The sequence below is a fragment of the Capronia epimyces genome (assembly GCF_000585565.1).
Source record: "Capronia epimyces CBS 606.96 chromosome Unknown aczIQ-supercont1.6, whole genome shotgun sequence".
Lineage (NCBI taxonomy): Eukaryota > Fungi > Ascomycota > Eurotiomycetes > Chaetothyriales > Herpotrichiellaceae > Capronia > Capronia epimyces.
The window spans coordinates 1,787,658-1,800,724 of record NW_006912909.1 but is presented as its reverse complement, the minus strand read 5'-3'; the positions used below and the strand labels follow the sequence as shown (position 1 = coordinate 1,800,724).

General features: G+C 52.9%; 5 protein-coding genes across 5 annotated transcripts; 1 reads left to right on the top strand and 4 right to left on the bottom strand.

Moving 5' to 3' along the window:
- Positions 1–380: 380 nt before the first annotated feature.
- On the bottom strand, positions 381–3,582 carry A1O3_07535 (uncharacterized protein; the record flags this gene model as incomplete). Its single annotated transcript, XM_007737643.1, has 5 exons — positions 381–1,301; positions 1,355–1,736; positions 1,797–2,405; positions 2,453–3,209; positions 3,282–3,582. The coding sequence occupies 5 exons, from the start codon at positions 3,580–3,582 to the stop codon at positions 381–383; spliced, it is 2,970 nt and encodes a 989-aa protein (XP_007735833.1).
- A 1,617-nt stretch (positions 3,583–5,199) lies between these two features.
- Positions 5,200–6,832, bottom strand: A1O3_07534 (uncharacterized protein; the record flags this gene model as incomplete). The annotated part of the gene is made up of 2 exons (XM_007737642.1): positions 5,200–6,720; positions 6,797–6,832. The coding sequence occupies 2 exons, from the start codon at positions 6,830–6,832 to the stop codon at positions 5,200–5,202; spliced, it is 1,557 nt and encodes a 518-aa protein (XP_007735832.1).
- A 599-nt stretch (positions 6,833–7,431) lies between these two features.
- Positions 7,432–9,231, bottom strand: A1O3_07533 (uncharacterized protein; the record flags this gene model as incomplete). Its single annotated transcript, XM_007737641.1, has 1 exon — positions 7,432–9,231. The coding sequence occupies one exon, from the start codon at positions 9,229–9,231 to the stop codon at positions 7,432–7,434; it is 1,800 nt and encodes a 599-aa protein (XP_007735831.1).
- Positions 9,232–11,137: 1,906 nt separating this feature from the next.
- On the top strand, positions 11,138–11,734 carry A1O3_07532 (rho-like protein rac1A; the record flags this gene model as incomplete). The annotated part of the gene is made up of 2 exons (XM_007737640.1): positions 11,138–11,437; positions 11,498–11,734. The coding sequence occupies 2 exons, from the start codon at positions 11,138–11,140 to the stop codon at positions 11,732–11,734; spliced, it is 537 nt and encodes a 178-aa protein (XP_007735830.1).
- Positions 11,735–12,133: 399 nt separating this feature from the next.
- Positions 12,134–13,045, bottom strand: A1O3_07531 (uncharacterized protein; the record flags this gene model as incomplete). The annotated part of the gene is made up of 1 exon (XM_007737639.1): positions 12,134–13,045. One exon carries the CDS (start codon positions 13,043–13,045, stop codon positions 12,134–12,136), a length of 912 nt encoding a protein of 303 aa, XP_007735829.1.
- Between the last annotated feature and the right edge of the window lie 22 nt (positions 13,046–13,067).

Sequence of the window (13,067 nt, the reverse complement as noted above, 5' to 3'; positions counted from 1 at the left end):
ACTCACCATGGGTCTAGATTTATTCTGTCAGAAGGTACCTGCGACCATGTCACTGCCCTGATGATCCTATAGACGTTAAGTTGCAAGGCACAAGCAGGCCATCGTTCGATCAAACAATTCGCCTGATTCCCATCGGTAGGCTCTGCGTAAAGAAGAGTCCTCAAAACGGCCCATTCGAGTCAATTGGCGCCGCTCTAATGACACAAACCATCCCTTCGCGCCCAAAAGACTCGCTGTACTATCCAAGTTGTCGCGTTCAACGTTCCTCCAAATCAAAGATGCCGTGCTATCCCTTCTCCCAGGACCACAAAACCCGAGACCCGCCTAGTTGATGCAATCCTTCAACCAAAACGCCCGTGTGGCCATGACAAACCAAGGCGTTACTGCTGCTGGTGGTTATATTGTTGATCGCCCCATTGAGTCCAACTCTCCGGGTTGAGGTATCCCTCTAAATTCGGGTGTACTCCAGGCGCGAGTCCATTTCCCAATTCCCCCGGCCTTTTATCCACTTGGCTCCAATATTCTTCATGGTGGCTGGCTCCAGGAATGTCCGCAACGTTCACTGTCTCGGAGAAATCACCTAGTCCCCCTAGATGGAGGTGGTCTCCAATAGCGTTGTGCATAAGTATGTCGGTCAAGGGCGCACTGAAATGTCCGCCATTACCACCGAAATCGTGGCTTAAATTAGCCGCCTCGTTCGGTGCTTGCGGAAACGAAAATTCGAACCCCAGATGTGATGGCGGAATCGGCCCTAGTGGGACATGGGAATTGCTCGGTGTGCCGAACATGCTACCATCAGTCGGCGTTATGGCATGGTCCTGATACGAATATGATCCGTCGGCCGACTCGAGGGTGCTGATGGGTTGGTTCGGGTAGGCAAAAGGATTGTCACTAGGGAACATGACGTTTTTCAAGTCGGGAATTTGCGCGTAGCCCATCTGTGGTGTGAAGTCGAAGCTCCCGGAGAGGGGGGATGCCACAGTCGGGCTTTGATAACCCATCACCTGGGGCGTCTGCACCGACGTGCCATTGTCAGAGAGATTTGAGAGGGCATGGGGATCAGGCATGGAGTTTCTTTTGGCGAGTTTGGCTAGAAAGTCGGACGGGAGCGTCCGGGCTCGACTGGGAGTTGCAGAGCCTTCTCTCAGACTCGCCGGTGTTGTAATGTTGGATGCGGTTTGCCTCGCTTGCAACGAGCCTGGCTCACTTCCCGGTGGCGGGCGCTTGCGAGACGTGGTGGAAGCCGAGTTCAGAGAACTTCGTCGCTCTTTGAGTTTTTCTGGCAGTACTTCAAAGAGACCCTGCCCGAGGATAGGTTAGCATGCAATCCTGCACCAGGTCAGGGCCGGCTTACATTTAAGCTGTTCGTGCATCTGTCTGCAGCCATACTGCGTTTCGCCAGACCGGCCAGCGTATCCCGGCCTTCGATTGCGTCCTTGAGAATGTCTTTCCCCGCAGGGCTGTCGGGATTCTCAATGACAAAAAACACGAGTGATAAGATTGCAAAGTAAGTCGTGTACATGACAAACCAATACGATCCCACCAGTAGGCCCCTCCTCTTCATCTCACTCGTAATATGCACAATGTTTCTTGCAACGCTGATACACGCAGCCGCACAAGCAAAGCTCCGCTTGTCCAGGCTTTTCGACTGATACACCTGGGATACGTAATGGATGAAAGGGCGGTAGATCATCATCTGCACGTGCGCGTAGGACATTCGAAGGAGCTGTTGAACCCTGTCATGTGTCAGCAAATCATTACCCTTCTTCGCATGAAACATGTCGGAGTGGTCTCACCTCGCCAGTTCTCGTCCTGCATTTTCCGAAGGTCTCAACTCGGGGGGTAATTGGTCCATCCAATTCTGCAGATCACGCTCCAACTCTCTTATTTGTTTATGACTGATGCTGTATCTCGGATCCAATTGTGATCCATCGGATCCTTTGATAGGGTAAATGTATCGAACCACTTTCCTTAAAATGTTGGTGAGTCTGGTGTGAGCGTTGGTCGCTTTGAGGAGTGGGAACGTGCCGGCTGGCATTGGCTGGATGCCGTCCTCGGTGATGTACTGGTCATCCACCTCGCTGGGAAATTCTTGATCGATGTCATCATCGCTCAGCATTTGCGGAAGCCCAAGCACCGCTCCAACATACGAGTCCATCTTCCGGACTACCCAAAAAATGCGCTTTCGTTCCTCCCGTTCGATGGGGCTGAACTTGTTAGGGACGTTTCGATGGAGCCCCAAACGACAGCATGCTCTAAGAGCGATACCCAGGTAAGCGTAACAAATCGGCAGTTTCGCGGTGGATTGGAGGAACATGATCATAAAGACGACTATTTGGATGGTCACCAAATCTCTGCAGTCGGTGATGTCGAGCATCTGCTTTGCAGTATGGAAATATTGGTATCTGGCTCGCAGTTAGCGACAAGGACTCTCAAGCCAGGTCCAACATACCCCTGTTCAATGGCTTCTTTGTAATTCTTGAGGTTCAGCATAGCGTTGTCGTTCTCTGTCTTGGCAAATAGGCAGCCCACTGCCATCACCACGTAGAGCAAAGGCAAAAACTGAACATGGTCATTGTTGTATTGCTCGGGATCTGTATCATAGATAGCATGAAGCCGTCGAAAGAAAGTTGGTCGATGTATGGGGCGCATCAAAGCGCAACAGTCATCGAGGGTGTTTCGGCACAGTTCGATGGCGGCCTCCTTTGCGGGCAAATCAACGCCAACGGCATGGGAAAAGTCGTATGGGGAGGAATGGGCAGATTTGGGAGACTCGAAAATCTGAGATATCGTGCGGTTCTTCCCGGCGTGTAGATACTGGTACAGATACTGATCGCCAAATTGGGGACGGAATTTCCGCATGAACACATAACCTGACGAATGGCCGTGGAAATCCCAATTGCCATGGTCATCCAGATCCAAGGCCCCGGTGCGGTCGACCATGGATTGAAGTTGAGCATCGTCATCTGGTTTCGAGCAAGAGTCCGCCGGCGCTGGCCGACCTCCGGTACCATTGGTGGGCAATCCCGTTCTCGAGGTCTCGATCAGTTGCTCGACAGATCGGGCGTCAAACTTGGGGTCGTCAAGGTCCAGGTTGGGAAGAACGGAGCGTAGGATGGATTCGGCCTTGTGCAATCTCTGCTCCAAGGCTTCAATATATTGCGGAGCTGGGTTTCTTCGGCGATTCGAAGGCTGATCGTACGTACATTCTGCGAGACAAGGTCAATCGTGCTCACTCCAGACATACTCTCGCAGACCGAAAGCGGCTACAGTAAACATACCATAACTGTACACGGTACAGTGGGTGCAAGGCTGCTTGCCATCACACTTGATCTTTTTGCGCCGACACTCATCACACGCCCTCGTTACCCGCCGCCTTTTTTGCATGGGCGGGGTTGGCTTGGTGCCGGACTCGCTTGAAGGCGACTCGGGCAAAGGCGATTCGGGGCGCGAATCCGAAGCGTTCGAGTCATTTTGATGAGTAGAAGGTGCGAGGACAGGCGTAGCGAGTTCACTTTTCCCCAGTGCCTCATCGGATGGGCGGTGCAGCGACCGAGGAGTCACCCTCTCTTGGTCGCCCATCGAGTCGGATTACTTTGGTTAGAGAAAGGCGGTCAAGCGAGATGTGGCAAGGTGGGAGTGCACCCATTCGCTCGTAAATCGACGGTTGAGGGTGAAGTTGACTTGGTCCGGACTTGTGACGCATGGAAAGGAACGGCCAGGCCAAGAGGACTGGGGGACGATCGAGGTGGGTTCGATGCCGGCGAAGGAGATGCCCGGGGGCGGTTCAGGTGGCGGATCCGAGGGTTTAGAAGGCTAGGAAGATGGCCATGATGTGAAAAGTCGAAATACCGTTGTGCGGAAAAAGAGAGAGTACGACAGCGTCGCAATGTGACAAGTCCGGATGTAGTGCGAAGAAGGTACGTACAATCGATTGATTAGCCAGCGACAAGAAATAGCGAGAGCACCGATCTCGCGCTGGTCTTTGGGTCCTTTCGACTACTAGCAGCCGAATCAATGGCTTAGGGGCCCCTCGACCTTTTGTTCGGGGGACCACCAGGACTTGCCAGCCAGATGCCGTCATGGGCGATGAATTAATGAACGATGCACGGAGCTTGGGCCGGCGGGTGGAACGGTAGCAATAGGCCGGATGCTGTTAGTGACTGGAAATGGACGCTGGTGCGAGAGGGCGCCGGGCTTAGGGTTCATTTCTGGCCCTGATGGTGATAGTCGTACATCCCTAGGTACATAGCCGGGGTGTAGCCGTCCACTATCAAGCCTAAGGGCCCCTAAGCCCCCAAGCCCCCTGTCAAGTCAGTCTTGGGCCTAAGCCTACCTAAGCCTTTGGCCTCTGGGTCCCTCCCGGTCCCAGGTGCTAGGTGTCGAGTGCGCGGCCATCCGCCGATGCTTCTCTCCCCTGCTCCCGCTTCCGCAGGTTGGCTGCGGCCATTTACAGGCAGCCTTGGGCTCCTCAGACCCCCAAGCCTCCACTGAAAGCATGGGACCCTGGCTCCGGGTCTGCTCTTGTCTGCTATCGACGAATGGCCGTCGCGTGTGCACACTGAATTGCGGTTTCTTTGCCGCCGTGACGCCTAAGGAGCCCCATCGGCTGTGGACTTAAGCACCTCTAAGCTTCCTCGACTGTTGGATTCACTCGTGGGCTCACCCAATGACTGCGAGTTCAAACCCCATGGAAACTCCTCGCTCCCTGTCGCTGCTTGGTGGCGTTCGAGGGGCAGCGGTTTCGTCGCGTGGCTTTGGGCTCTTCCACTTACTAATTAGGACTGTAATTCCCGCCCCAAACCCCATTGCGCCCTTTGGCACATGGACAAGAACCATGACAAGATGTTCCGTGTTTCTGATACATATATTAATGTCCTCCGGTATAGGACGGACACTCAGTCGGCGCGCAGATCATGATGAGCGACAATGCATGAACACAAAGTTCTCACGATGGATTGATCGTCAATTTCATTACCCACGCCCGACGGTCGCCGTTCTCACCAACCCTTTGCCAGCTCTAGAAATAGTACCGTGGGGCCACCGCTCGTGCGATACAAGAGCTGCCACGTTGGTATCACTGCGCCATCCACAAGTATCAGGCCAAAGCACCGCTGAGTGAGCTGCGTGCTACATACAGAGTGTCGGACAGTGGCCAGGGAGATGCATCAAGTGACCGTCTCGCAGGAGCGGTATCCATCAAGCTGATTCAATCTGCCGGCATTGAGAAGCTGCCTCCCCATGAACGGGCGACGGGCCATGCAGCATTGTAGCAGCGCCTGGTCCTATATTTCCTGACCCAGAGCCCTTTCCAATCATGCGTTTCACTGAATATATAGTGTGAACCTGGACATTTTCGCTGGAGTACACCGTAGAAGGGCGCATCTGCAAATCACCGAACAGTTCATTCATCGTTTCTAGACTGTGTCCCTGGGTCTCTGGGTAAAACAGGTACACCACCACAGTCGCAACCCAGTTGAAGGCGGTGAATACATAGAAATATTGGTATCCCATCCTCGAAAGTGCAATTGGCGAGCACTGTGCGACGATGAGGTTAGTCGACCAGTTTGTGAATGTTGATAACGATGTGCCTTTGGCTCGGATTGCCGTTGGGAACAGCTCGCTGCACAAGATCCAACTGATGCAACCTAGACTGGTGAAGAAGATCGAGAAGACGAAATTCATGGCCACACAGGCTCTCAGCGCATTTTCCATCCGGCCACCACTCTGGTGATTTCCGTCGATGTAGAAATGCGCCAGAGTGGCATTCACACACAAGGCAGCTCCCATGCCTATCATTGACGGGATCAGGAGCTTGCGCCGGCCCACCCGATCCACGAAAGCCAGACAGATGGTGTTGTAGACCTGTGCGAGCGCGCCGTAAATGCCGATGATAAGAAGACTCTTAGTAGGGCTGAAATTCAAGAGGGCATAGATCCTTGGTCCGTAGTAGTTGATAACGTTGATGCCGGATGTTTGCGTGAAAAGTTGAATCCCACAAGCAAGGAGCACTCGCCGTCGAAGTGAAGGATGTTGGAGCATGTTCAACCAACCCAGGCGAGAATGTCGCTCAGCTTGGAGGTTCTGTTCAATTCGCACGTACTCAGTCTCAATGAGCTCTTCGTCGTCATGTAGCCTTCTCAACACGGCAAGTGTCTGATCTGTCTGTCCACGTTCTGCGAGATATCTCGGACTTTCGGGCAGGAGCCATACCCCAATGGTGAGTACGAGTGACGGGAGAACCTGGATCGAGAGAGGAAACCTCCAACTGAATGGACCCTCAACCAAAGAGCTACCATAGCCGATCCACTGGGCGCAGACAAAACCGAGGCCGATATTCCATTGTTGTAATCCAGCCAGCATGCCCCGGATCCTGGGAGGAGCGACCTCGGAACAATAGTTCGGTATAGTAGCGGAAAGTAAGCCAACGGCGATGCCGGCAGTTACTCGCCCGACAATGACCGTAGCAACGCTGTTCGCTCCGCCTTGCAAAGCGCCGCCCAGGCAGGCAAGAGAGGAGCCAAAACAGATGGCAGCACGGCGGCCATATCGATCAGACAAGAGGTTGAGGAACAGGGATCCAATGATGGCTCCTCCAGTAAAGGATGACACGATTCCACCCGCAGTATTGTCTGATAAGGTGCCATGGCCGAAGCGATCGACGAAATCCGACTGTGCTATCGAAGAAGCGATAATGCCTGAGTCTACAGTATCACGGTCCTTGCGATCAGCAGTGGTTTCTCAGTGGCGCCGTCCACGTGAAGTCATGCCCGTTCGAGAAGACTGTTCCACGTACAAGCACGGCAGGGAATACTCCGACACGGGGATTCATTGCGAAAAATAGTCGACTCACCGTAGCCAAAGAGAAATGCTCCTAGGCAGGCGAAAGCACAACAAAAGCTAACCAAGAGCATTCTGCTCGGAAGGCTCGTTGCACCGCTAATAGCATGATCTTGATGATCGAGGCATGCGGCAAAGAGGCTATTCAGCTGATGGATACAAAAGACATTTTAGTTGCTGACGAGTGACAAGGAACTTGAGGTGAGGTTGAAGCCGTGGCGGGGCCAAGGTGAAAGAACTCGCCTAATATTAGGTTCATGCTCCTCGAGAGTCTGATCCATCATATCGTGTTCGAGCTGAAGCATGTCGCACAGTTCTGTCAGGCTCCCAGTAACTTGTGCACCTAAGAGCTCGTATGTCAAGTGCATGTCTGTCCTCGTCGGCTCTGCAGCAGGCAGCCTCAAAACGTTATGGCATCTCAATAAACGAGGGGTTTCGCCATACTACTCCGCCTGAAGTTAGTAAACCACTCACTTGTCATTCTGCCAGCTGACTGAGCGTCATGCCGCCACATCATCCCTGCAGCAAAGGAATAGCACCGAGGACTTTCGACCAGTCTGCCACCAAAGAGACACAAACACAAACACACGATCAAGCCGATCCCTGCATAAACCTTGACTGGTAGCTGACAAGAGGCGCTTGTATGATTTCGGCACGTAGCTCGGTTTCCCAGCTTACCACGACCGGCTCCAATTCTGGCCCGAGTGTCAGAAAACGCAATAGCAACTCATTCAGCTTTTCAAAGGTTGGTCGCGTCAACCGTTTGGACACTTTCACCATCCGGCCTACAAACCAGGGTCGCTCAGTATGCGACAACAGGGGATCCTTACAGCCGCTCAACAAGATTTGTATGAGCGCTTCCACCGAGATGTACTGATCCAGGTCATTGTGCAATATGTTTTCAACGAGTTCCACCAAGAACCCTTCACTGAACTCCGTAGAGTGACGATATTCCCAGACGGCCTTGTTTATCATCATCAGAGCCGCCAATCTGGAAATTATCTGCTTGAACTGTCCGGTCTCAGTATAGCGTGGGCCATTGGGGCTGGCTAGAAGGTTGTAGAGCGGTTGCCCAGGAAGAAAGACAGTGTAGCGTAGGGGTTGCTGGTTCCTCAAGATGGGGTTGGTCATCATACCGGCCTGCTCAAGCGCGAGATGTTCTGCACATTTGAGGAACGTGATAAATTCATTACACTGTTGTGCAATCTCTGCACGAGCAATAGCTTCAGCTTCTTGTTCATTCAAGTGGCAGGGGGACGACTGGTAGTCGAAATAAAACGTGGCGCCATGGGCGTTGTATCCAGAAAAAATATAGTCAGACCAGTTGATCAGCATTTGTAGCCTGTTGTGCTGAACCAAGGCTGCAGGACCACCTCGATCTCGGATCTTTTGTACCGCTGCCTGCCAGTGCATCCATGCATACCTGCGCCGCTCAATACGAGGGTCAAAATCCTCCAAGGCTGCAGCAGAGAGGGTGGCAGAGATTGTTGCGTCCGAAGTATCGTGGGGATACTGCTGATAGTGATGGAGAAGCAATTGGGAGGCTCTCGCTCGGTGTTCGATAGCAAGTGGTGTTTCAGCGAGCCCTTTGGCCCAGGCTTGGGTGTTAGCCGCATGCACGAGGATTGTATTTTGGAAGCAGACGGCCCCTTTCATTGCCTCCGGGATGAAAACTGACAGGTACCAGTTGTGAGCATGTGGGCTCCGCCTCTCAAATCCATACGAACACGAGGGCATGACGTTGGCATAGAAGTCGAAGAGCTCCTGATCCTGTACGCTGAGTTTCATCGGGAGGCAGTCGAACGGGTCGGTTCGAGCTGCACTCAGAATCGACTGCGGCTCTGGACTGTGCATGGCAGTTGCATCATACGGCCAGGTCCACGTGTCGGGAGAAGCGGCAGAGTTGCCAGACGAGATGGTAGCAGGAGGAGAATACAGTGCAGGAGGTGTCATCATTGCAAGCCTGGCAAAAGACGCTGACCCCAAGCGGAAAGAGCTCATCAATTTCCTTGGAGCTGGAGGACGCTCAGGCCCATAACGGACAACCTCCTCAACGTCACTGGCGCGATCTACATCCTTTTCATCTGAAGTCGTTCTGGATGACTTGCCGCTCTCTGAATTGGGTGGTTTGAGGCTCACGATGTTTCCGCTCCTCGAGCGCGCTTTGCTAGCTGGAGTTTGTGACCGTGGTTTGGCAGGTCTTTTTTGGGTTTGGAGAGCACCTTCGGCGCCCTCATCAGCCTTAGACCGGGCTTCCCACCTTTTTTCTCTCATGTATTCTTGCATGACATGACGTCGAACCTGAGTCGAATGGGTTCTCATGGAAGCTACATCGCTATTGTCGATGAATTGAAACCTTCTCGGCGGTCTGGTTGGGACTGCGTTCGACATGTCGATAAGAGGCAGTTGATCTCCGTTACTCTAGGGCAAGTGTCGACGGGGGTGGACAGAACCTAAGCTATCAGAGACAAGGCAGAGCCGCATGGAAGCAACGTCGAGTAGTAGTATTAAATTGGTAGGGAGGCTCCTTTTGGGCCAGTGCCTCGTAACGTGCACGCCATTAGCAGACAAAGGGCACACAACCTTGTCTGACGGCGTTATTGTGATGTTGTCGTAGGCGGCGCTGCAATTGTTCCATGCTGCTTGAAAGAGTATCTCGGGGATATTTAGATGACCCGAGTGCCTACCGGAAGTCCCCTCGAGGAAGACGTTCAGCGCGATGACTAAGAGGCGCAATGGTGTTTGGATACAGGTCGCACGAAATCGAGGCGGAGCAGAAGTCAGCCCTAACACTAGAAACGATACGATATTTCAGAAACAGCAATGAGAGAATAGGTAAGGGAAGGGAAGAGCCATGTGATGATGCCACTAACCTTTTCAGGCCGTTTGCTGCGAAGCGGGGAACCTGACACCTCTCTGGAGGCCTGAAGGAATGGTGTAGGTTAGGTATGTACTGCAGTTAGGTACACCGTACATGAGTACGGAGCCCTGCCTGATGCTCTTTGAGCTTCTTTGGGCATGTATTCTCATCAGCATCATCATTAAGTTGAGCTCCGATAAGAGTTCAAAACCTCGACCACCACTCACTCGACGGCTGTCCCCCCTTCGGCAATAGAATCGCTACCCTCCCTGAAGGCGCCGAGACGGAGTAATGCAAAGGGGTGCGCAATGGCAGATGCTGCAAGAGCCAAAGGCGACAATAATGGTCGAGACAACAGCAGTGGAACTTTTCGTACACGCGCTGGTGGTCAACAAGGTCCACTGTGTGCTCATCTGTGTCAGTCATCATCTACCAGTGGGAAGTTTTAGCATCGAAGGGCATAGGAGGCTCCCAAGCCTTGCTGGATAATGATCCCTGCTAAGGGAGAAATACAACCTCTACTGCCGCTGTGAACGAGACAATACACACATACGCTGCAGTACGGAGTAGAGAGTGCTGTCGTGTTTCAGGGTACGGCAGCGGCGGCAGCGTGGGAAAGATGCCTGCAACTCAACAATCACCACCATCACTGGCTCGTTACGGGCGTCACTTTAGCCTCCTAAGCCCTGTCACCTGAGGTTGTAAGTGTCTCGGAACAGCCACCAGTGCTGCCACCGTGGGTAGTCCCTTTCAAAACATGGCCTGGAAAACACTGGAGTTCCTCTGCCCATGTCGAGTATTATGTCAAAACAGACAGTCTCTTGCCAGATATTGGTCACTTTATCGCAGACCCCAGGCTCAACACAACAGTGCCGCGTCTCAGAAAGTGCATTAGCCAGAGGGGCTCGGTCCCAGGAGTCATTGCCTATCAACTCCAAGTTGAAGCTCTTAACCCTCGTTTAGGGGGTTTAGGGGCCTGGGTCTAAGAGCAGCCGCTCTGGGGGCCACCGCAGCATCCCCCCAACTTGAAGTCAACTACTACTACGGATGCTCCCGCGCAGTCGCAGTCGCAGTCACTACTGTAGCGCACCTTTCTCACCTGCACTCACTTCGTACAGTTCAGCGACTGCACTGCTCCGTACACCTGCATCCAACGCTGTCAAACTAGCCATTTGTGCCTCCTGGTCGCCCCTCTGAATCGTGTCCCAAACTACAGGACCTGCATACTTCTGTTGTGCAACACCTGGGCCCTGTGGGCTTGTTAACCTTCTCGAAGACGCGCCCCAGCTGCTGGACACGGTTCGCGTCATCCAAATCAACACATCCGCGGCTTGCAGCTGTGACCGAGACATCATCGCCCCTTGGTCCTCCCCGATATACACCGACACTCGCTGAACGACCGAGCACTCAAACTCGAAATCCATCCATCTCCCAGATATGGCGCAAGCAACGCAGTCAATAAAATGTGTGGTAACAGGGGACGGTGCCGTGGGGAAGACTTGCTTGCTCATATCCTACACCACGAATGCCTTCCCAGGCGAATATATCCCCACTGTCTTTGACAACTACTCTGCCAGTGTCATGGTAGATGGCAAACCCGTTTCCCTGGGATTGTGGGACACAGCTGGCCAGGAAGACTACGATAGATTGCGCCCGCTCTCTTACCCGCAGACGGACGTCTTTCTGATATGTTTCTCCATTGTATCTCCTCCCAGCTTCGACAACGTCAAGGCTAAGGTGCGCATCCTTTCCTCCCTTGCTGTTCAGCATCCTGTGAGCTGACAGGTTTCGGCCTAGTGGTACCCCGAAATCGAACATCACGCCCCCGGTGTGCCTATCATCCTAGTCGGGACTAAACTGGATCTGAGAGAAGACAAAGCCACAGCCGACAGTCTGAGGGCGAAAAAGATGGAACCGGTGTCGTACGAGCAGGCTCTCGCTGTGGCCAAAGAAATTAAAGCAGTCAAATATCTTGAATGCTCCGCATTGACACAGCGAAATCTCAAAAGTGTATTTGACGAAGCAATCAGGTGACAACCCTCGGTCGAAAAATTGGACGAGTGTACTGATAGGAAATTCTAGAGCTGTCCTCAACCCTCGACCAACGACCACCAAGAAGAAATCGAGGTGCACCATTCTCTAGAAGCGTTGTTGGAGCGAGATCCGGGTTTGGGGCACGCGAGTGGTTATAGGAACGCACTGCACAAAGGTGGACATAGATTCTTCCCAGCTTCGCTGCTTCCTCTTCTTCTTTGCTCAGTTTCAACCCCGACCGTATTCGGTCGGGGTTAGGGAGTGAAGAATCTCCATCATATGATTAATCAACGAGCAATCTATTTGGAAGGATGGGCGTTCAGCTAAGAGGGGGGGTTCAAATCTTCTGATGTTTTCCGTGGCCTGCAATTGGAAACGCTATTTCATGAACCGCCAACATCAATGTCCGACCCGAGAAAGTCGACTGGGATGTATAGCACCGCGGTCGTCCTGTACAGCTTCAGTCGCCTCTGCGGCGTTTGCGCCAGTCACGGGAGGCTTCTTTCCTTGCGCGGCGGCCTTCTTTTGTTCGGATTTATCTTTGGTGCTCCTTCTTTTCCGCTCCTCGTTAAGCTTGTCGTTTTTGCCTTTGATCTTCGACATTCGCTCCTGGCTCTTCTTCCCACCGCCGCCGGCTGTCAATTCAACGTTGATTTTTCGGCCCTTTGTTTTTCCCCCTGCCGCTTTTTCTCCCGACTTGCCCACGTTAGCTTTGCCTTCGGGATCGAATAGAGAATGATGGTAAAGCTTTAGGCAAGTCTTCATTTTGTCGTAGGCGTCAAACTCGAGGAAGGCAAAGCCTTTGCTTTTCCCAGTCGCCTTGTCTGTAGATAGGCGCACGCTACTTGGGGCGAGTTTGGAAAAATGATCTCTCACTTGAGACGCTGTCGCGTTGAAGGGGAGGTTTCCGACAAAGACGATGAACCTTGTCGGTGCCTGTGCACTTTTCTTCTCATCGCTAGCTGCCTTCTGCGGTTTCTTCGTCTTGGTGGATAGATTTTGACTCAATTCGCTATCAAGGGCAGACTGGTTCTGGTCGGGTGCGGTCGCTTCGACTTCCAAGGGGGGGGCCGCTTTGTTGTCCACCGGCACGGTATCTACTTCAGCGGTCGCATGAGATCTGTTCTCTTTTGACTTCTTAAGTTTCTTCGACCTGCGTTCTGATCTTTCCTGCCGCGACCGTCCTTTTGTTTTCCCCGATTTGTCTTCCGAATCCTGGGTTGCGCCGTTGTGTTGCGTTGTAGTAGCCGCCTCAGCCTGCACAAGATGAGCTTCGGACTCGTCCTGGTCGCGCTTTCGTTTTATAGACATTCTGTTTGTCTTGAAAAGTATT